At 38.8% G+C, this 23,499-nt stretch overlaps 1 protein-coding gene across 3 annotated transcripts in view; it reads right to left on the bottom strand.

Annotated features, from left to right (window-relative positions):
* LOC116466521 (sperm acrosome-associated protein 7) overlaps positions 1-23,499 on the bottom strand; it is a 51,145-nt gene that overhangs the window by 3,440 nt on the left and 24,206 nt on the right. For 2 of the 3 annotated variants that reach the window (XM_058437055.1, XM_058437054.1), the window contains one exon: positions 16,236-16,385. The exons of the other annotated variant lie outside the window; for it this stretch is intronic. In XM_058437055.1, the coding sequence (XP_058293038.1) occupies positions 16,236-16,385 (150 nt within the window). The remainder of the gene's footprint in view (positions 1-16,235; positions 16,386-23,499) is intronic. 3 annotated transcript variants of the gene reach the window in all.

The raw sequence follows: 23,499 nt of genomic DNA, 5'->3' as shown, positions 1-23,499 counted from the left end.
AAAGGCTGCAGCCATCCTTAAAGGCTGCTTCAGGCTTTAAAAACATTTCTCTAAATTATTCTTAGGTGCTCAGTTTATATGTTTAATAAGGACACAAGCCCATGGAACAATTTTTAAGTTTTAGAAAAGACGTTCAGTGAAACATCAGGCTGTTACCAATGGTTGGTCCTCAACCAGTTTCCTGGAGTCCACAACTGTGACCCACTTTCCTGTGTATCTTTCCAGGGATAACCTACACCAGAGAGATTGCTGCCAATTTCATACTCAAAATGAATTCACACAGCGTATTTTTCAGAGAAGATTCCTTAGAAAATTTTGGCAGATAATTCAGGTTAGCTATTTGTGGAAACAAATGTAATTCATCATTTAATATAAAACATTTTATCTTTAGTTTGCTTATTTGTAGAGTGTAATCTCTAGCCCTTGGGAGTCCCAGGGAAGTGTATATGAAGCTAACATTTCCCCGTTCCCTATGTATGTGTGGTTTCATTCAACTATAGGGCACCTGGTGTAGCCCGTGGGTAATACTTAGTGTTCATGTGTAGATGAGGCCCCAGTGAGGCAAAGCACCTTCCTAAGGGCACTGATGTTGTATGCGGCTGAGCTGGGAGAACCCAGGGGCCATCACCCCAGTCCTTGCTTTTCCTTCCAGAGTTGAAATGCAGAGCTTTTCACAGTTCCAGGATTCTCAATGGAACCGCATGGGTAAAAATCTAGTATTTGAATTTTTAATGTCTGGAAAGGATGGAGTAACAAGGATTAGATTTATCCTCCCAATTTAATTAAAAAACAAGAAAAAAATATATGAAACAGTGATTTCCCATATATCAAAAATTAATCAGCAAAGACCAGTGATCCCCTGAGAGATGGAAAGCAGCTGAATGCAGCCCTATGCTTGCCTCAGGCACTGCCTGGAGAGTTTCCAGGGCAGCATTAGGAGTGAGAACTTAGGCAGAGCCCAGTGATCTCAATATACTGAGGGGTTTGGAGAGGTCAAAGTAGCTAGAGTTCAAAGGACAGAGTGAGACACACACACACACACACACACACACACACACACATACACACACACACACACACACAGAAAGAGAGAGAGAGAGAGAGATGCAAGGGATGCCTCGAGCCTTCAGCTGATTACTGGCCAGTGAATGGCTGTAAGAAAACTACTCAAGGATGGAAAAAGGACCACACAACTGAACAGGCAGAACAATTTCCAGAGCTCACACAGGCCAGAAATAAGTGGGGTTCCTGTCAGAAAACATTTAAAAAAACCCTCATAATACCCAGGACACTGAGTACACAGAATTACATTGCCTCAGTAGTGGGGAATAGTAGACTTAGAATAAATGCTGCTTGGTCCCATCTAATATAGCATAAAAGCAAGCCTCAAAAGGACCAAACTGCTTTAAAGTAACTTAACTGGGTAAAAGAACAGGCTCAATACTAGTTTTCAAAATACAAGACTATCCAACACGTAATGAAGTAAGATTCACAATGTCTGGCATTCAAACAAAAATGACCAGGTATGTGAATAAGCAATAAAATATCATCTACAATGAGAAGAAAAATTAATCAAAATTGACCCAGAAATGACACATGAGAGTAGAATTAGAAAGCAAAAGTATTAAAAATATTTTTATAAAACTATATACCATATGTTCAAGAAGCATAGAATGTCAGATTAGGTAAAAAAGCAAGAGCCAACCATATGCTGTCTATAAGAAACCCCCCTAAAGACACAAATGGGTTAAAAGTAAAATGATAGACAAAGATATGACATGCTAATACCAATCAAAAGAAAGGTAAAATAGTTACTTAAATCTCAAAGTATATTTAGGGGCAAATAATATTACTAGGAATAAAAGAGTCATTTCTTTCTTTTTTTTTTTTTTTTTTGAGATGGGGTCTTACTTTGTTACCCAGGCTGGAGTGCAGTGGCACCATCTTGGCTCACTGCAGTCATGACCTCCTGGGCTAAAGCAATCCTCCTACCTCAGCCTCCTGAGTAGCTGAAACTACAGGTATGTGTCACAACAGCAAGCTAATATTTTATTTTTTGTAGAGATGAGGTCTTGCTATGTTGCCCAGGCTGGTCTTGAACTCCTGGGCTCAAGTGATCCTGTTGCCTCAGACTCCCAAAGTGTTAGGATTACAGGGACGAGCCACTGCACCTGGCCAAGAGTCATGTTGCAGGGATAACTCACCAAGAAAACATAACAATCCTACAGGTTTATACACCAAATAAGAGAGCTTCAAAGTACATGAAGGAAACACTGCTGGAACTAAAAGGAGTAATGAACACATCCACAATTATGGTTTGAGATTTCAACAGTGCTTTCTCAATAATCAACTGAACAAGTAGATCGAAATTTAATAAGGATATGGAAGAGTTGAATGAATCTACTTAGCATACTTGATCTAATTGATATTTATAGAACAGACCACCCCTTAACAGTATAATACACATACTTTTCAGGAACACTTGGAATATTTGCTAAAGCACACTATATTCTGGGCTATATTTAAAGTTTTAAAATTCATTTAACAATAATCATGACATATAACATATGTTTTCTGACCAAAATATAATTAAATTATAAATCAATAAAATTATGGTATCTGGAAAAAACCTCCAAATATTTGAAACTAAATAGAACACTTCTTTATTTTTATTTTTTTTTTATTTTTTGAAATGGAGTCTCGCTCTGTCACCCAGACTGGAGTGCAGTGGCATGATCTCGGCTCACTGTGACTTCAGCTGCCTGAGGTCAAGTGATTCTCCTGCCTCAGCCTCCCATGTAGCTGGGATTACTGGTGCCCACCATCAAGCCCAGCTAATTTTTGTATTTTTAGAAGAGATGGGGTTTCATCATTTTGGCCAGGCTGGTCTCAAACTCCTAACCTCAAGTAATCCATCTGCCTCGGCCTTCCAAAGTGCTGGGATTACAGGTGTGAGCCACCATGCCCAGCCTAAACAGCACACTTCTAAACAACCTATGGATCAAATAAGAAATTTAAAAGGTGAATAATAAAGTATTTTGAACTGGATGAAAATAAAAACACAACATATTGGAATTTATGGGATGAGATAAAAGTGATACTTAGAGGAAATCACTAAACATTTCTATTAGAAAAGATGAGAAGTCTCAAACCTATGATCTAAGTATTCACATCAAAAAGTTAGAAAAAAGGGGAAATAAAATTTACAATAAGCAGAGGAAAGAAAATAATGTTGAGAGAAGAAATCACTGTAATTAAAACCAAAATCAATAGAGGAAAATGAAACAAAAAACCTGGTTCTCTGAGCAGATCAATAAAATGGATGAACCTCAAATCAGACTGAGGGATTTTTAGAAAGATACAAATTACTAGAGAATTGCTATCACTACAGTTCCTGCAGACACTGAAAATGAATAAAAAAAAACTATTGTGAACAACTTTTGCCAATAACTTTGCCGACTTAGGTGAAATGAGAAAGTTCCCATAAGGACCCAAATTATCAAAGCTTATTAAAGAAATAAATACACAAAATAGCTCTCTATCTATTAAATAAATTAAGATTGTAGTTAAAACCCTTCCATAAAGAAAATATAGGCCCAGATATCTTCACTGATAAATGCTATCAAACATTTTGGGTAGAAATAATATTCATTTCATATGAATGTATCTAGAAAATTCAAGAAGAGAGACTATTTCCCAACCCATTTCTATGAAACCGTTATTACCTTAAAACCAAAGCTAGAGAAAAGCATTAAAAACCCAACAAACCACAGACCAATGTCCCCCAGGGATACAGATGCAAAAATTCTGAACTAAATTTTAGCAAATTAAATCCAACAATATAATGACCAAGTGGGTCAAAAATCAATCACATGTGATTCTCCTCATCAACAGAATAAAGTAAAACCAAGTGACCATCCCAACAGATGCAGGGCTGCAAGCTGCGGCTGATGGTCAACTGTGGACGCACCGGCTTTAGGGAATAAAGCTGCCTTGGACACAGCCATGCTCATTCTTTCATACACCATTCACGCTGCTTTTGTGCTCCCATGGCAGGGTCGAGGAACAGAGCCCACGTTGCCCTCAAAGACTGAAAGATTTACTGTCTGATTTTATACAAAAAATATTTGCTACGTTCAGAATAGATTCAGAAAAAGCTTTTCTCAGAATTCAAACTCCATTCATGAACAAAACTCTCAGCAAACTAGGAATGGAAGGCAACTTCTTCAACCCAACAAAAGGAATGTATAAAAAATCCCTGCAGCTAACATCATCCTTCCTAGCAAATGACTGAATGCTTTCACTCTTATGAAAGAATGTCTGTGCTTATCACTCCTATTCAACATTCAACATTGCACTGGAGATCCTAACTAGTGATACAGGGCAAGAAAAAGAAACAAAAGGCATATATGTTGGAAAGGAAGAACAAACGATTCCCAGGTGATATAATCCTCTACGTAGAAATCCAAAAGAATCTACAAAAATGCTGCTGGAACTAAAGAGTGAGTTTAGTAAGGTTATGGATTATAAAGTCAATATACAAAAGCAATAATATTTCTATATATACTAAAAATGAATAACTGGATTTTAAAAAGTGTCATTTAAAATAATATCAGTAACTACTAAACACTTATGTATAAACCTAATAAAATATATGCAAGATCTTTATGCTAAAAACTACAAAACGTGCAAGAAAGCAAAGATCTAAATAAATGGAGTTGCTCATAGGTAGGAAGACTGGAAATTGTTAAGATGGCAGATCTTACCAAATTGACCTACAGATTTGTAGCAATTCAAATTAAAATCCTAGCAGAATTTTTGTAGACATTAATAAGCTGTTTCTTAAATTTATACAGAAAGATAAAGGCACTAGAATAGCCAGACTGATTTTGAAAATCAAGAACAAAGTTGGAAAATTCAAACCTGTGATTGACATACAGTAACCAAGACAATGAAATGGACAATGAGGAAGAACAGGTTTTACATCAATAAAACAAAATAAAAAGTCCAGAAACAGACTTGCACATATATGATGAACTGATTTTCGACAAATATGCTAAGGCAACTCAAGAGAGAAAGTTGAATTTTTTAGCAAATGATGTTGGAACAATTGGACGTGAATATGCAAAAATCCAAACCAAACCAAATCAAACCAAAACAACAATAACCTCATACCATATATGCAAATTAACTCAATACAAGCATTTAATGCTATACATTTCCATTTAAGTACTTTGTATGGCAGCCCCAGGGAACCAGTAGTGACTAAACATAGTGACTGAACATAGTGACATGTGCCTGCACGGGGCTACTGTTTGTTAAGGATACAATGCTGAAATCAAATAAGTTCCCTGGGGATCCCGGTCCAGCCTCCTGGCAGATGGAATGCTGGTGCTGTCCACCCTAGGACCCGTGATGTGGGTCCAGCCTCCAGTGCCATGGTGGGTGGGGAGGCAGGGGCTGCTTTGCATCTCCCAGACCTCAGAGACTTGCAGAGATAATGTGTCCCCCAGAGCTGCACCATCCTGTTCTTTAGCTCTCAACCAGGGCACAAAAAAATCATGTTACGCTGTGAGAGCTTCTCTCTCTCTCACACACACATCTTCTTTGTCTCCCCATCTCTCTCTCTCTGTCTCTCTCTTTGTCTTCTCTCTCTCTGCCTCCACCCTTGGTGAAAACAAAACAGTTTCATACTTACATTCTGTCTTTATTCTGTTCTTCTTTTTCAAATGTTGGCGCCAATCAAATAAATGGACTTTATGGCCCATCCTGGGTGGCCTTGTGCTGCCTGAAAACCGGGAGCAGAGTCAGGGCACTCCCTACCTTGGCTCCAGCGGCCGGGCCATCCCATTTCCTAACCACCAGGGAGAAGGCATGTTTCCTTCCAGTTGTATCAACTTCATCGTCCATCTTTTCTGTTTCAGACAATTTATCCTTGTCATGTGCCATCAGTAAACATGGAGAAATGGTTTTCCCCATCTTTTCTTCAACTTTTTTTTTCAACTCATGCCCTCTGACTCGCATCTGTTTCTATTGCAATGTTCTCCTGGCCTATGTCACCCTGCAGGGGAGCCTGTGCTCACCCTTGGATCCGGCTGCCCATGCCGCCTTGGCACATGGCCGCCCTGTCAGGTTGCATCTGAGTTGCTGGTAAGGTCACTAGGACTCTGTGGGATTTACCTTTCCTCCGTGTTAATGAATCCAAGGGGTTTTTCCTTTACATTCTCACAGAAGCATCTTCTCCAGTCCTCTGCTCAAATAAGGGTCAAGGTTTCACATTCTCCTCAGTGTCTATGCATTCATTCATTCATTCATTCATTCATTCAACAAACACCTACTCAAGGCAAGGTGCCAGGGTCGGCATGGAGGGTGCACTCTCTCATTCAGGAAGCCTTGTTCCAATGGGGTGATATGGACGTACCGAGAAATATCTGCAGCCCAGAGCAGCAGGTACTGAGACAGCATGAATAGACAGCTCCCAGCCCAGGAGACCACGCCCCCAGCCCTGCCTCTTGTGTTCCTGTCATCTTAGGAGCTGAGCTAAATCAGGAGCTGCCTGGACACTTCCATTTGGCTTTTGGTAAAAATTCAAAGGCATGACTCAGGCTGGAGGAGGAGGTGAGAGGAAGCAAGCAGTAATTGGCAGTAGAGGGTCCCAGAGGAGGCACTTTGTAAGATTCAGACTCCATTTCTTTAACCCTGTGCCATGGAAGCAGGGTTTGAATTTCAGGATGGGTTTTTATTTTAATGAAAAGGACCAAGCCCTCAACACAATGCCGTTGTCTATATGGGAACTTCTGTCGTTCTGTTCTCATCAGAGAAACAGCTCATTCGAGTAGATCATCCAGATCCTCCCTGGCCCGGGCCAGCCCTCATTCCTGACGCATCCGGAAGTCCACAGACTGCTGCAGGGAAGCCATGACTGGGTAAGAAGCAGAAGCTCCGCTTCAGTGTGATGAGAAGGCTAAACACAGAATTGAAATGACGGTGGTGACAGGGGAATCTTCACGCTCCCAAAGCAGCATCACCACGGATGCACCTAGGCTCTTTGGAGGGCAGCAGAGATGCTGGTGGAGACAGGGAAGAGCAGTGCTGGTCATGTGCGGTGCCTGCGGGTGGGTAGGGGCTGCTCTGCCTCACCCAGGGGGGTCCTTGTTCAGATTCACCCAATATTTATCAGGCTTTTGTTTGCCCCTGCCTCCCGCATCTTGCTTCTCCTGCCTCAAATCCTTCATGACGTTTTCTTTAAACCAAAGTTCTCTCAATGTGAAATGCTTGGCCTTTTCCAGCAAAGTCTATTTTGCTCTCACTGGCAGATACTTCAGCTGGGTATGGAATTCTATGTTGATAGCCATGCTTTTAAAAAAATCTTTTGAAGATATGATTTGCTGTCTTTTGACTTCTATTGTTTTCTGTGGAAATAACCATTTACAGTCTAATCGTTCTGTTTTAGAAATCTTAACTTGTTTCAGGTTGATTGCCAGATCGTCTCAGATTTTGGAGTTCTGCAGCTCTACAAGTGATATGTCTAATTTCACTTCTATTTCTCTTCCTTTAGAACATGCTGTGATTCCTGAATCTGAGGATTTATGTTTTTCACTGGTATGGGGATAGCCTTGATAATCATTCCTTCAAACACCGCCCCTCACTCACTCTCCATTCCCTCCTGTGGGATGTTGGTTCTTACATTTTATGTTTCCTGGTCTCTGGTTTTATAGCTCTATATGCTAAACTTGTGTAATGTCTCAGGTTCACCTTCCAATTTACTTTTTTTTCAATTATGACAGATCTGCTGTTCCACTCATCACTTCATCTTGAATTTTAATGACTTTTTGTTTCCGTTTCTCCTAGTTCTTTTTTGGTATTTGACAACTTTGCCTGTTTTTCACAGTGTCTTGATATTTTCTGTTCTCAATTCCATTTCTATGCCATGAATAATTTTAAGCATGTTTATTTTAGCGTAAGCATTTAATGCTATAGATTTCCATTTGAGCACTGCCTCAGTTGCATCCCACAACTTTTGACATGTTGTGTTTTCCTTTTCATTTAATTAGCCCTTTCCCATTTGCCCCGAGAATACTTGCCAATGGTACTTGTGGCAGCAGCATCTACCCCAAGATACCTTTGTCATGAAATATATCACCTTTAATTTTTGAATCGCTCGAGTATATCGACTTTGGAAACAAAAGCCATCATTCTATTTATAGCATTCTGTTTTTAGTAGAGGTATTTCCATTTACAAAATATAGTAATTCTCAGTTGCTGAAAATGTAAAATCCTAGAAAATATAGCATTCCTGTGTGTGATGTTAACATTGTTCTTGAACAGTTGTTGGCTGAAGATTTGTTCAATAAATCCGATCTTTCTGAAATAGACAATTCTGATGATTCAGATGATTCTGATGTTAGTTCTGCTTAACTCCAAGATCACTTTTTCTATTTTATTTTCGCATTGAAAATCAGTCAGATTTGCTTCTGCCTTAAAGAGCATGTTTATGTAAAAAGCAAATGAGCACTGGCAGTGAGCTACACTTCATTTTTCTAAATGGGAAAAGGGTTAAACATTTTCGAATTTCCCTTGTGACTTCTTAAGTGTGTTGCATAATTTGCAAATATTTGGAGGATTTCCCCACATCATTTTCTATTATTGATTTCTGGTTTATTTCTGTTGTGTGCAGATAACATATTTTGGATGATTTTAATTATTTTAGACTTGTTGAAGTTTGTTTTGTGGTCAAAAATATGGTGGATGTTGGTGAATGTTCCAAGAGCATTTGTAAAGATATGCATTCTTCTGTTGCTGGGTGGATTGTGTTCTATAAAAGGTCAATTTGAGTAATTTGGCTAAAAATGTTGTTTTGGCCTTTTATGTCCTTATTCTATTTCTTTTATCAATTACTGAAAAAGAGTGCTAAAGTTTCCAAATATAGCTATAGATTTGTCTGCTTTTACTTTCGTTTCTATCAGGGTTGGCTTCATATTTGTTTTGAAGCTCTGTGGAGTGCATAGATATTTGAGATTATTGTGTGTTTTCCTAAGAAACTGACCCTTCTAAAATGATCTAGTTTTCCTTTCATCTTTGATAATGTTGTTTTGAAGTCAACTTTGTCTGATAGTAACATAGTGACTTCAATTTTCTTTTTTCTTTTTTTTTCTAAAGTTTTCTAGAAAAACATTTATTTTCTCCAAGTTTTAAAGTGTGTCACCAGGTTTGTTGTACAGATTATTTCATCACACAGCAATTAAGCCTAGTCCTTATTAGTTATTTTTCCTGATCCTCTCCCTCCTCCCATTCTCCACCCTCAAGTAGGCCCCAGTGCCTTTTGTTCCCCTCTATGTGTCCATGTGTTCTCATCATTTAGCTTCCACTTACAAGTGAGAACATGTGGTATTTGGTTTTCTGTTCCTGTGTTAGTTTGCTAAAAATAATAGCCTCCAGCTCCATTCATGTAACTGCAAAGGACATAATTTCATTCTTTTTAATGGCTGTATAGTACTCCATGGTGTATATGCACCACATTTTCTTTATCCAGTCTCTCAAAGATTGGCATCTAGGTTGATTTCATGTCTTTGTTATTGTGAGTAGTGCTGCAATGAACATACACAAGCATGTGTCTTTATAATAGAATGATTTATATTCGTATATTTATATTTGGCCCTTGGCCTATAGTTTGACAACCCCTAGTGTAAAACATTTAGACTTAAGGTAATTATTGATGTTTTTGGATTAAAAACTGCCAACTTGCTTGCTGTTTTATATTTGCCTTATCTGTTCTTTATTTCTTTTTCCCCTTGTCTTCTTTGAATTAATTGGGTATTTTTAAAATATTCATTTACTTCCTCTATTGATTTGTTATTCACACCTTAAATATTTTTAGTGTTGGATCTAGGCTTTACAAATATGTATCTTTAACTTATTGCAGTCTAACTTTAAATAGTAATTTATCACCTCATGTAAAGTGTGAGAACCTTCAAGTGGCATACTTCCAGTTGCCCTCCTTTTTGCTTTGTTGACATACATTTTCTTTGGCATGTTTCTTTCTTTCTTTTTCCTTTGGAGATTCAATTGTATTTCAAGTGATCTCAACTAACAGTACCAAAATGTCTTTCATATTTACTTCATTTTTAGTATTTCTGGTACTTTTTATTTCTTTGTACAATCCACATTTTGGCCTGGAGAATGCCATTTAACATTTCTAACTTTGCAGATCTGCTAAGATGTGTTATCTTTGTCTGAAATAATCCTTATTTTTGTCTTCATATGTAAAAGATATTTTCTCTGAGAATAGAATTCTGGGATGGCAATTTTTTCTTTCAGTCATTTAAAGATGTCATTCCACTGTCCTCTAGATTATATAGTTTCTGATATGAAGTTTGCTGTGATTCCTATCTTGGTTTTTTTTCTATGTAAAGTGTTTCTTTTCTCCCTTCTAGCTGCCTTCAAAATACTCTCTTTTTAAAATTTCAAGGCCGGGCGTGGTGGCTCAGGCTTGTAATCCCAGCACTTTGGGAGGTCGAGGCAGGCGGATCACAAGGTCAGGAGATTGAGACCATGGTGAAACTCTGTCTCTACTAAAGATACAAAAAAATTAGCTGGGCGTGGTGGCGGGCACCTGTGGTCCCAGCTACTCAGAGAGGCTGAGGCAGGAGAATGGCGTGAACCCAGGAGGCGGAGCTTGCAGTGAGCCGAGATTGTGCCACTGCACTCCAGCCTGGGCGACAGAGCGAAACTCCATCTCAAAAAAAAAAAATTCAACTTAAATATGATATACCTAGAACGTGTGTGTGTCTCTGTGTTTAAACGTATCCTGCTTGGTGTTCTCTGAGATACTTGGATCTGTAGTTTGATACCTTTTATTATTTTTGGGCATTTTCAGCCATGATTTCTCCCTCTATACTGCTCTCTCTCGTCTGTTTATCTTTCTGTGATTTCAATGATATGTATGTGAGGAAATGAGGTATTTACCCATAACTCTTTGGTAATATGGTGTTTTTTCATTCTTTTTTTCATTTATGTTTCAGTTTTTATTTCTATTGACCTATTTTCAAGATAGCTAACTTTTTCCTAGCTGTGCACAGTCTACTGATGAGTTCATGGAATAAATTCTTAATTTAAGATATTATGTATTTTATTTCTAGTATTTCAATTGGACTCTTCTTATAATTTCCATATCTTTGCTGAAATTCCTCATCTTTTAATACATGTTTTCCACATTTTCCACTAGATTATTTAACATAGTAATCATAGTTATCATTGTCTGATAGTTCCAACATCTGGGACATTTCTGTGTCTGGTTCTGTTGTTTATTACTTTAGAATGGATATTTTTCTTTCTTCCTTTTGTGTATTGTAATTTTTTATTGAATGTCAGACATCATGTATTGAAGCACAGTAGAGATTGATGTAAATTGTATTGTGCCTTAAAATGGGCACACCTCTTCTTCTGTCATGCCATTAGCATGGGGGTTGAGCCAGTTTGGTCAGAGATAGGTCTGGCTTGGAATTAGTTGTTGCTATTGACATCTTCAATGCACCGAAGAATCAAATTCCTCCAGAAGTGTGCTGCTGTTGCCTTGTGTTCACAGTAGGAGCTGAGGGGCCAGGGACTTTCCTAGTGTTTCTATTTCCCTTTAGCCTTCAGCCTTCCCTGAACACCTGCACGACACAGCAGGTTTCTCTCTCAGTTCTTTCCTTCCCTCAGGGGATATACTCCCTTCACTGGTTACTCCCTGCTAGGCCTGTGATGGGCAGGGGATTTCTCACTTGTCCTTATCCAGCCTTACTCTCAGGCAATCTGAGATGTTTGATCAGCACCCAAGTCACTTCTCTCCGTAGCCAAACTTTGCCTTTTACAGTGGTTGGTCTTGGGTAGTATTTCTTGTCCCTTCCCATGGTAACAGCTCTCTGTTAGTAATGGTGAAGGATCCTGGCCCCAAGATAGTTTAACATCTTTCTTCTAGAGGCAGAAAAGTTTTGCTTTTACTCCTATCCCCAGAAGTCATAGATCTTTGCTTGTGCTTTGGGAATAAGAGGCTTTGCTGCCCCTCCGCAGGAGGCTTTTATAGCTTCAGAGCTACTGAGAAAGTGGGAGAGGTCACCTGTCTGTCCCCAGCTGTGGGTGATGATTCCCTACATGCCTCTGCGCCCCACATTCCCTACATGCCTCTGTGCCGTGCTGTGCCCCAGTCCTTCCTGTGAGCATCTTACAGAGACCTGTGGAGAAGACCTTGTGAGTGCAAGCCCCCATGTGCGTGGGGCCTCTGGATTTTTCAAATGCATATGATATCCCACACTTGGCTATTAAAAACTTCAGTGGTTACTTCTTACCCACTTGTGTGGTGGTGACCTGTTTTTCTCCTGCTTGGCCAAAAATGAGAAAGCTCATGTGTTCCAACTCTGTTTGGGTAGGGTTGCCTCTCTTTTGAATTCTGCCTACTTAACTACCCTCTACTGGAATATTCTTATGGGCTCAAGGAAAGCCATGGTTTTGTAGGTGATCCCAATTTTTATTACTAGGGTGAGAGTAGCGTAGCATTGTTTTTTTTTTTTTTTTTTTTTTAAATGGAGTCTCACTCTTGTCACCAGGCTGGAGTGCAGTGGCATGGCATGATCTCAGCTCACTGCAACCTCTGCCTCCTGGGTTCAAGTGATTCTCCTGCCTCAGCCTCCCAAGTAGCTGGAATTACAAGCACCCACCACTGCACCTGGCTAGACAGTAACATTTTTTTTTTACAGCGTTCTAAGTGGAGGTAGAGAACCTGAAACATACTTATGTCAAATGCTCTATCAGATTGTTCAATTATCTGAAATTCTTGAAGTCTAGTAATGCTATTATTTTGCCTGCTGCTTTTTATCCATGGCGTATTGCTCCCCATAAGTTTGTGTTTTGAATTATAAGCTCACCTTTGGCAGAGCAATTGTCTGTGAAAATCCTGTGTAGCCCAAGTTAAGGGAATCATTCTTTACATCAAGTTTGTATTTGCTTCTGCCAAGCGTCCTCTGACCCGGAGTGTCACCAGATGAGAATTCCTATCATGCTGATTTCACAGATTAGCTATTCCAGAACACACAGAACTTGAAGTCCCCATGTGGTGCAGGCTTGCACAGACATATTTCCATTTCCCTGTGCTGGTAGATGGTTTTTTATCTACAGTATCCTTTTACTGAGGGTGTAGTCTTGTTAGCAGTCGTAGCATTATTCAGGGATTTCATTTGCAACACTTTTCTTCCCTAGGCCTCATCTTCTGCAAATAAACTCTAACAGCCAAATTTCTTTTCATAAGGGAAAATTACAGTTGAGGATTGTTCTGCAATTAGATCTGTAACTTACTGCTCTGGATTTTAATTCTCTCTTGGTTTTCTAGCCCTGAAGATTTCCTTTGCTTTCCTGTCAGATCATAATAGACATTTAAAAATGTTTATTATGTTTTATCTAGAATTTCTAAAGATTTGCAACTTATATAGTTTTCAACATTGGCAAACACAAATAAGTAAATTGAATCTTCCAAGTCCTTTGATTTGATTTCCATGTGACTAAGGACTATGGCAGCTGCCTAGGCCTGTGTCTCCCAATATTTCCTCAAAAAATGACACAGAAAAACAGGAAAGAAAAACAAGATTACACAAAACTAGACACTCAGGCATAACCTAACTATAAAATACTAAAATATCAAAATAACAGTAAGTAAAAAATAAAGAATAAAAATTTCAAAGTTATAGTGAAGAATCTCTGTTCTTGCCCTACATCCACTCCGTGCAACATTTATTGATGAGCAATGGCAGGTTGAGATAAAACAGTGAGAAAAGCGAGCTAGAAAAAGCCTAACATTGATCTGAAAACCCTATCAGAATAAGCAAGTCCACTGCAAGACTGAAAATACTAAATATGGGTCCTGGGTAGATCAGAGAAAGGGCTACAGAGAAAGAACTTAAAAAGCACATGTGAATTTTATGTATCAGTCTTCAAAATACATAACACCTGGGAAAGAGAAAAGACCAAAAAAAATAAGGAGTAGGCTCCTTTTAGAAATTGAATGACAAAGGACAAAAGTAGCAAAAGGGGAACATGTATGGTCCTGTAAGATTAAAAAGAACCAAAAATATCAGAGGATACACTTATTTTTCTTATATCAAAGCAATCAAAATATTCACTAAAGGATCAGTATTTTTCAATACTGATATAACTTAAATGGAAACTTAATAAAAGGTAGAAAAGTAAGTCAGAAAAACAAGAAAATGTAGTGAGATAAAGAAATAAGTAAAAAACATCAATGAGGAAATAATAGAAAAATATAATACAGGCAGGCAAAGAAGAAATAACATCTGTATAATTGGTGTAATTGAAGAAAACAACAGCAGCATTAACTATGAAATAGGACTAATATTTAAAGTTATAATTAAGATAACTTTATAGAAAAATAATAGGTAAGTCTAATTTTGAAAGGATCCATTTTGTATCTGGGAAAATTAATACCAAGATGTATCCTAGTAAAAACATTAGATTTCAAAGATAAAACAAACAAAAAAGCAAGGCAACAATGAAGCAGCATTTTCTATCAACTCAATGAAAAAAAAGTGTAAACCAAGGATTTTATATCCATCTACGTGTCCATCAAACATCAATTTAAACATACAAGAGTCTAGAGATTTGTGTGTCCATAGCACATTCTTCAGTAATCTGCTACAGGATGAGCTTCATCAAACCAAAAGATAACTGGACAACTTCAACAAGAACAATGATGGTGAAGGTGGATACACACATACACACACACACACAAAACTCATAATCATATATGTAAATGATTGAAACATAGGTGAGACTGGAAAACTAATATGCAAATGCTATATGTATTGACAAAATAGAAGTGATTAAACTATAGGAGGTGATAAGGGAGATGAAGAGGAAAATAGAAACTCTTTGATGTTGATGCCTAATTGAATCAATTAGGCAATGATTAATAGTTCAAGTACACCATTAAAAACTGACAAACCAGGGGCTGGGCATGGTGGCTCACGCCTGTAATCCCAGCACTTTGAGAGGCCAAGGCGGGTGGATCCCTTGATGTCAGGAGTTCGAGACCAGCCTGGCCAACATGGTGAAACCCATTCTCTACTAAAAACACAAAAATTAGCCAGGCATGGTGGCAGGTGCCTATAATCCCAGCTACTTGGGAGACTGAGGCAGGGGAATCTCCTGAACCCAGGAGGTATAGGTTGCAGTGAGCTGAGATCATGCCACTGCACTCCAGCCCAGGTGACACTGACAGTCTGTAACAACAACAACAACCGACAATCCAGAAAGTGGAGCAAGATAGCTAAATATTACCCTCCAGCGACTGAACCCTGTAGGAACATAAAATTGAACAACTATGCATGCAAGAAGGCACCTTCACAAGAACTGAAAAATCAGATGAGTGATCATAGTACCTAATTTTAGCATAATAACAAGAAAAGACATTGAAGAAGGTAGGAAGGACAGTATAGTATTGCCTACACCACCCTGCCCCAACACCAAGCAGCACAGTGCAGAGAGAGAATCTGTGTGCTTCAAGGAGGGAGGGAAGTGAGTGTGGGACCTTGCATTGGAGCTCAATGCTGGCCTCACCACAGTGGAACACAGCACCTGGCAGAATTCCGTGGTCCTTGATTCCAGGCCAGTGCCCACAGAGGGAGCATTTAGACCCACCCCAGGCCAGAGGAGAATCGCTGCCCTGCAGGATGAACCTGAGTCCTGCCCTACTTCACTGCTGGTTACCTAAAGTGGCCATAGGTCCCAAATAAATTTCAGTGCCAGCAGGGCTATAGTGACCACAGTCCTTGGGTGAACCCTGTGGTACTGCACTGGTCTGGGAGGCAGAAGGCTTGGGATGCAACCCAATTTAACACCAGATGCAGGGGCCATAGGAGTGCCCACATCACAACTCTCTCAACTCCGGGCACTATAGCTTAGAGCGAGACTCCTTCTGCGGAGAAGGAGAGAAAAGAGTACAGGGGCCTTTGCATTGGAACCTAGCACAAACCCTGCCACAGCAAAACCACACTGAGAAGAACCCTGAAGCTCCTGATTCCAGGCTATTACTCCCAGACAACATTTCTAGGCTGACCCCAGGCTGGAAGACCATAATACCACCCTGGTATGATGGTACTGAGTCCTGGCTGGCTTCACCACTGGCTGACTAAAGTGACCTTGAGCCTCGAATAAACATCAATGGCAGTTAGGCAGTAGCAGCTGCAGACCTTGGATGAGCTCCAGTACTGTGCTTGTCTGGGCAGCTGTGGGACTTTGGGTGAGACCCAGCATTGGTGCTAGCTGTGGCAGCCATGAGAGTGCCTGTATCACTCCTCTTCCAACTCCAGGCAGCTCAGTGTGGAGAGATACTCCATCTGCTATGGGGAAACAGAGGGAAGTGAGTGAGGGACTTTGGGAGCCCAGAGAATTCTCCCTGATTTTCCCCAACTGCATCAGAGCTGGGTATCTAGGAGGTTGCAAGAGACTTGCAGTGTAACTGGACTTAGGATGCTCTGTAGTGCAAAAATGGCTGCAGTGACCACAGGCTTAGGGAACTCAACAGTCAGTCAGTCTCCTTTGAATCAATGATACGTCCTCTAAAGGATGGGTACAAACAAAGCCCATGTGATGACTGGAATAAATATTTAACTTTTCAATGCCCAGGCAGCAATGAACATCCAGAAGCATTAAGAACATTCAGAAAAATATGACTCCGTCAAATAGATGAAATAAGGCACCATTAGCCAACCCTAGAGATATGAAGATGTGTGACTTTAAGACCGAGAATTCTACAAAAATATAGCTATTTTGAGGAAAACTTCAATAAGACACAGAAAAGGTTGGGTGTGGTGGCTCACACCTGTAATCCCAGCACTTTGGGAAGCCAAGATGGGCAGATCACTTGACGTCAGGAGTTCAAGACCAGCCTGGCCAACATGGTGAAACCCCATTTCCACTAAAAATACGAAAATTATCTGGGCATGGTGGCATGTGCCTGTAATCCCAGATACTTGGGAGGCTGAGGCAGGAGAACTGTTTGAATCTGGGAGGCAGAGGTTGCAGTGAGCTGAGATCACACCATTGCACTACAGCCTGAGTGACAGAATGAGACCACGTCTCAAAAAAAAAAAAAAAAAAGACACAGAAAAGCCATTCAGAAACTTATCAGATTAATTTAACAAAAGATTGAAATAATAACAATAATAACACTAATAAACAGAAATCCTGGGGCTGAAAAACATAATTAAAAACTGAAAAATTCATCAGAGTGTCTCAATAGCAGAACTGATCAGGCAGGAGAATCAGGCTTGAATACAGGCTGATATAGTTTGAATATTCGTCCCCTCCAAATCTCATGTTGAAATGTGATCCTCAGTGTTGGACGTGGGGCCTACTGGGAGGTGTTTGGGTCATGAGGGTGGATCCCTCATAAACAGCTTGGTGCCTTCCCCACAGTAATGAGTTCTTGAACTTTTGGTTCACACAGGAGCTGGCTGTTCAAGAGCATGGAACTCCCCCCATCACTCCCTCTTGTTCCCTCTCTGATTACACAACACACTGGCTCCCCTTGCCTTCTGCCATGAGGCAAAGTTCCCTGAGGCCCCAACTAGAGGCAGATGCAGGCACCATGCTTCCTGTACAGCCTGCATAACTGTGAGCCAAATAAACCTCTTTTCTTTATAAACTACCCAGCCTCAGGTATCCCTTTATGGCAACACAAAAGGGACTAATACTTAGGCCATTGAAAAATATACAGTCAGAGGGGAAAATAAAAAAGAATGCAGAACACTTATGAAATCAAGAAAGGGCAAATCTGTGGAGTCATGGCCTTAAAGAAGTAGTAGAGAAAAAGATAGGAGTAGAAAGTTTATTCAAAGAAGTGATTACAGAGACCTTTCCAAACCTAGAGAAAGATAGGAATACTGAGGTACAAGAAGATCAAAGATCACCAGGAATATCCAACCCAAGTAAAACTACCCCAATTTATCTAATAATCAAGCTCTCAAATGTAAAGGACAAAGAAAGAATTATAAAAGAAGCAAGATAAAATAATCAAATAACATCTAAAGAAGCTCTGATATGTCTGGCAGCAGACTTCTCAGTGGAAACTTTATAGGTCAGGAGGGAGTTGGATGACATATTTAAAGTGCTAAAGGAAAAAAAAAACAACAAAAAACTCTTCCAACCAAGAATGCTCTACTCAGCAAAGCTATCCTTCAAACCTGAAAAAGAAATACTTTCCCAGACAAACAAAAGCCAAGAGAATTCATGCCCGCCAGATCTGTCTTACAAGAAAGGCTGAAAAGAAGTCTTCAATCTGGAAGAAAAAGGTACTAATGTGCAACAAGAAATTATCCGAAGGTGTGAAACTCAATGGTAAAAGTCAGAAGACAGGAAAATTCAGAACACTCTAATACTGCAGTTGTGGTGTGCAAACCACTCATATCTTGAGTATAAAGATGCAAAGGCAAATCTATTAAAAATAATAATAATTTTTAAAGAGATAGGCAATATAAAAAGACTTAAATTGAGACAACAAAAGGTGAAAATGTAGGAGGAAATGAGTTAAAGTGTAGGGATTTTTAGTTTTTTCTTTGCTCGTTTATTTTCTTTATGATCAAAGTTAATTTGTTATCAGTTTAAAATAACTTGTTATAGGATGTGTTTTTTAGGTTTCCTGGTAACCACAAAGCAAAAATCTGTAATAAATACACTAAAGCCAGACACATAGACCAAGGAGACAGAATAGGGAATCTAGAAATAAATCTATGCATTTACAGCCAATTTATTTTCAACAAAGGCACTAAGAACATACATTTGAAAAAGGATAGTCTCCTTAATAAGTGGTTGTGGGAAAACTGGACATTCATATGCAGAAGAATGAAACTTGACCCCTATCTCTCACCCATATATAAAAATCAACTCAAAATGGATTAAAGACTTAAATGTAAGGCCTGAAACTATGCAAACATTAGAAGTAAACATTAGGAAAACACTTTAGAACATCTGTCTGGGCAAATATGTTTTGAGTAGGACCTTAAAAGCACAGGCAACAAAAGCAAAAATAGCCAATTAGGATTATATCAAGCGAAAAGCTCCTACACAACTAATGAAACAATCAATAAGGTGAAGAGACAACTTAAAGAATAGGAGAAAATATTTGCAAACTATCCATCTGACAAGAAATTAATAACCAGAATATATAAGGAACTCAAACAACCCTATAGCAAAAAAAAAAAAAAAAACTAATTCAAAAGTTGGCAAAAGATCTGAACTGACATTCTCAAAAGAAGCCATACAAGTGGCCAACAGATATGTGAAAAGCATTAATCACCAGGGAAATGCAAATCAAAACCACAATGAGATATCATCTCATCCCAGTTAAAATAACTTTTCAAAAACACAGGCAATGTCAGATGCTGGCAAGGATGGGGAACAAGGGGGAATCCTTGTACATTGTTGGTGGGAGTGTAAACTAGTTCAGCCACTGTGGAAAAAAGTATAGAGGTTCCTCAAACAACAACTAAAAACAGAACTACCATATGATCTAGCAAGCCCACTGATGTGATGGGTATATGTCTAAAAGAGAGCAAATCAGTACATCAAAGAAATCTCTACACTCTCATGGCCATTGCAGTTCTATTTACAATAGATCAAACATGGTATCAACGTAAGTGTCCATCAGTAGATAAATGCATAAAGAAAATATGGTACACATACACGTGGAATACTATTCAGTCATAAAAAAGCAAAATCCTGTCAATTGCAGCAACACAGGTGGAACTGGAGGACATTAGGTCAAGTGAAAGGCACAGAGAGCCTAATATCACATGCTCTCACTCATATGTTGGAGCTAAAAAAATTGTTCTCATGGAGGTAGAGAGTACAATGGTGGTTACCAGAGGCTGGCAAGGTGAAAGGGGAGAAGGAAATAGAGAGAAATTGGTTAATGGGAACAAAAATAGAGTTAGAAAGAAGGAATAAGTCCTAGCATTTAGCAGCACAGTAGGGTGATTACAGTTAACAATATTTTATTATATATTTCAAAAGTACTAGAAGAGAAGATGTGGAATGTTCTCAACCCAAAGAAATGATAAATGATTGAGGTGGTGGACATCTCAGTTACCCAGATTTGATCATTACACATTGTATGCATGTAGCAAAATGTTAAATGTGCCCTGTAAATATGTGCAACTAGTATATATGAATTAAAAACTGAAAAAACAGATAGTATGTGGTGTAATAAGAAAAAAAAGGAATTAGGGACATTTAAAAAGTTGTAAGTACAAAGGTGATTACTAGAACAAAAATATAAACTTTCTTAAATACCCAAAATATTTTTTATAATTTAAAGAACAGGAATATTTACTTCCTAAAAAAACCATAGCAAAGTAACACAATCTACATAATTTTATGATATTTTAACAGGGTCGTTATGAATTATCAGTCACATTGATAATGTGAATGAGCTTAACTCATCCTTTAATTTTTTTTTTTCAGTTTTCCTTAGAACGTAAGATCCAAGTATATGCTGTATACTTAAGTGATGTTGAGTGGTTAAAAATAAAGAAATGGACAGATCACATTTTGCTTATCCATGTATTTGTCAGTGGACACTGGATTGCTTCTATGCTTTTGCTATTGTGAATAATGCTATGAGCATGGGGGTATAAATGCCTCTTCAAAACCCTGCTTTCAGTTATTTTTGGTGTATTCCCAGAAGTGTAATTGCTGAGTCATACAGTAATTCTATTTTTTATACTGTATTCTGCAGGGGCTGCACCATTTTACATTCCCACCAACAGTGCACAAGAATTCTAATTTCTCTGCATCCTCCCCAGTACTCACTATTTTTTTAATAGTCTGAATTGGACTACTCAGGTGCATCATGTAAGTGGAATCACACAGTATTTGTCCTTCTGTGATTGGTTTATTTCACTTAGCATAATATCTGCAACGGTCATCACTGTTTTACCATGTGTCAGAATTTTATTTCTTTTTAAGGCCACGTAATTTGCAAATTATATATCTGATCAGAGATTAATATTCAGAATATATAAAAACTCCTAAAACCCAACAACAAACAACTTTTATAATTTAAAGAACAATATTTTTAATTATACTTTAAGTTCTAGGGTACATGTGCACAATGTGCAGGTTTGTTACATGTGTATACATGTGCCATGTTGGTGTGCTGCACCCATTAACTCGTCATTTACATTAGGTATATCTCCTAATGCTATCCCTCCCCCCTCCCCCCACCCCATGACAGGCCCCAGTGTGTGATGTTTCCCTTCCTGTGTCCAAGTGTTCTCATTGTTCAATTCCCACCTATGAGTGAGAACATGTGGTGTTTGGTTTTTTGTCCTTGCGATAGTTTGCTCAGAATGATGGTTTCCAGTTTCATCTATGTCCCTACAAAGGACATGAACTCATCTTTTTTATGGCTGCATAGTATTCCATGGTGTTTATGTGCCACATTTTCTTAATCCAGTCTATCATTGATGGACATTTGGGTTGCTTCCAAGTCTTCGCTATTGTGAATAGTGCCACAATAAATGTACGTGTGCATGTGTCTTTATAGCAGCATGATTTACAACCCTTTGGGTATATACCGAGTAATGGGATGGCTGGGTCAAATGGTATTTCTACTTCTAGATCCTTGAGGAATCGCCACACTGTCTTCCACAACGGTTGAACTAGTTTACAGTCTCACTAACAGTGTTAAAGTGTTCCTATTTCTCCACATCCTCTCCAGCACCTGTTGTTTCCTGACATTTTAATGATCACTATTCTAACTGGTGTGAGATGGTATCTCATTGTGGTTTTGATTTGCATTTCTCTGATGGCCAGTGATGATTAGCGTTTTTTCATGTGTCTGTTGGCTGCATAAATGTCTTCTTTTGAGAAGTGTCTGTTCATATCCTTCACCCACTTTTTGATGGGTTGTTCATTTTTTTCTTGTAAATTTGTTTGAGTTCTTTGTAGATTCTGGATATTAGCCCTTTGTCAGATGAGTAGATTGTAAAAATTTTCTCCCATTCTGTAGGTTGCCTGTTCACTCTGATGGTAGTTTCTTTTGCTGTGCAGAAGCTGTTTAGTTTAATTAGATCCCATTTGTCAGTTTTGGCTTTTGCTGCCATTGCTTTTGGTGTTTTAGACATGAAGTCCTCGCCCATGCCTATGTCCTGAGTGGTATTGCCTAGGTTTTCTTCTAGGGTTTTTATGGTTTTAGGTCTAACATTTAAGTCTTTAATCCACCTTGAATTAATTTTTGTATAAGGTGTAAGGAAGGGATCCAATTTCAGCTTTCCACATATGGCTAGCCAGTTTTCCCAGCACCATTTATTAAATAGGGAATCCTTTCCCCACTACTTGTTTTGTCAGGTTTGTCAAAGATCAGATGGTTGTAGGTGTGTGGTATTACTTCTGAGGACTCTGTTCTGTTCCATTGGTCTATATCTCTGTTTTGGTACCAGTACCATGCTGTTTTGGTTACTATAGCCTTGTAGTATAGTTTGAAGTCAGGTAGCATGATGCTGCCAGCTTTGTTCTTTTGGCTTAGTATTGTCTTGGTAATGAGGGCCCTTTTTTGGTTCCATATGAACTTTAAAGTAGTTTTTTCCAATTCTGTGAAGAAAGTCATTGGTAGCTTGATGGGGATGGCATTGAATCTATAAATTACCTTGGGCAGTATGGCCATTTTCACAATATTGATTCTTCCTATCCATGAGCATGGAATGCTGTTCCATTTGTTTGTGTCCTCTTTTATTTCGTTGAGCAGTGGTTTGGAGTTCTCCTTGAAAAGGTCCTTCACATCCCTTGTAAGTTGGATTCCTAGGTATTTTATTCTCTTTGAAGCAATTGTGAATGGGAGTTCACTCATGATTTGGCTCTGTTTGTCTGCTATTGGTGTATAAGAATGCTTGTGATTTTTGCACATTGATTTTGCACATAGACTTTGCTGAAGTTGCTTATCAGCTTAAGGAGATTTTAGGCTGAGACGATGGGGTTTTCTAAATATACAATCATGTCATCTGCAAACAGGGACAATTTGACTTCCTCTTTCCCTAATTGAATACCCTTTATTTCTTTCTCCTGCCTGATTGCCATGGCCAGAATTTCCAACACTATGTTGAATAGGAGTGGTGAGAGAGGGCATCCCTGTCTTGTGCCAGTTTTCAGAGGGAATGCTTCCAGTTTTTGCCCATTCAGTATGATATTGGCTGTGGGTTTTTCATAAATATCTCTTATTATTTTGAGATACATCCCATCAATACCTAATTTATTGAGAGTTTTTAGCATGAATGGCTGTTGAATTTTGTCAAAGGCCTTTTCCGCATCTATGGAGATAATCATGTGGTTTTTGTCTTTGTTTCTGTTTATATGCTGGATTACATTTATTGATTTGCATATGTTGAACCAGCCTTGCATCCCAGGGATGAAGCCCACTTGATCATGGTGGATAAGCTTTTTGATGTGCTGCTGGAT

Source organism: Hylobates moloch, unplaced genomic scaffold (assembly GCF_009828535.3).
Source record: "Hylobates moloch isolate HMO894 unplaced genomic scaffold, HMol_V3 SCAFFOLD_4, whole genome shotgun sequence".
NCBI lineage: Eukaryota > Metazoa > Chordata > Mammalia > Primates > Hylobatidae > Hylobates > Hylobates moloch.
The sequence above is the reverse complement of the archived record's forward strand: the minus strand, read 5'-3'. Positions and strand labels throughout refer to the sequence as shown.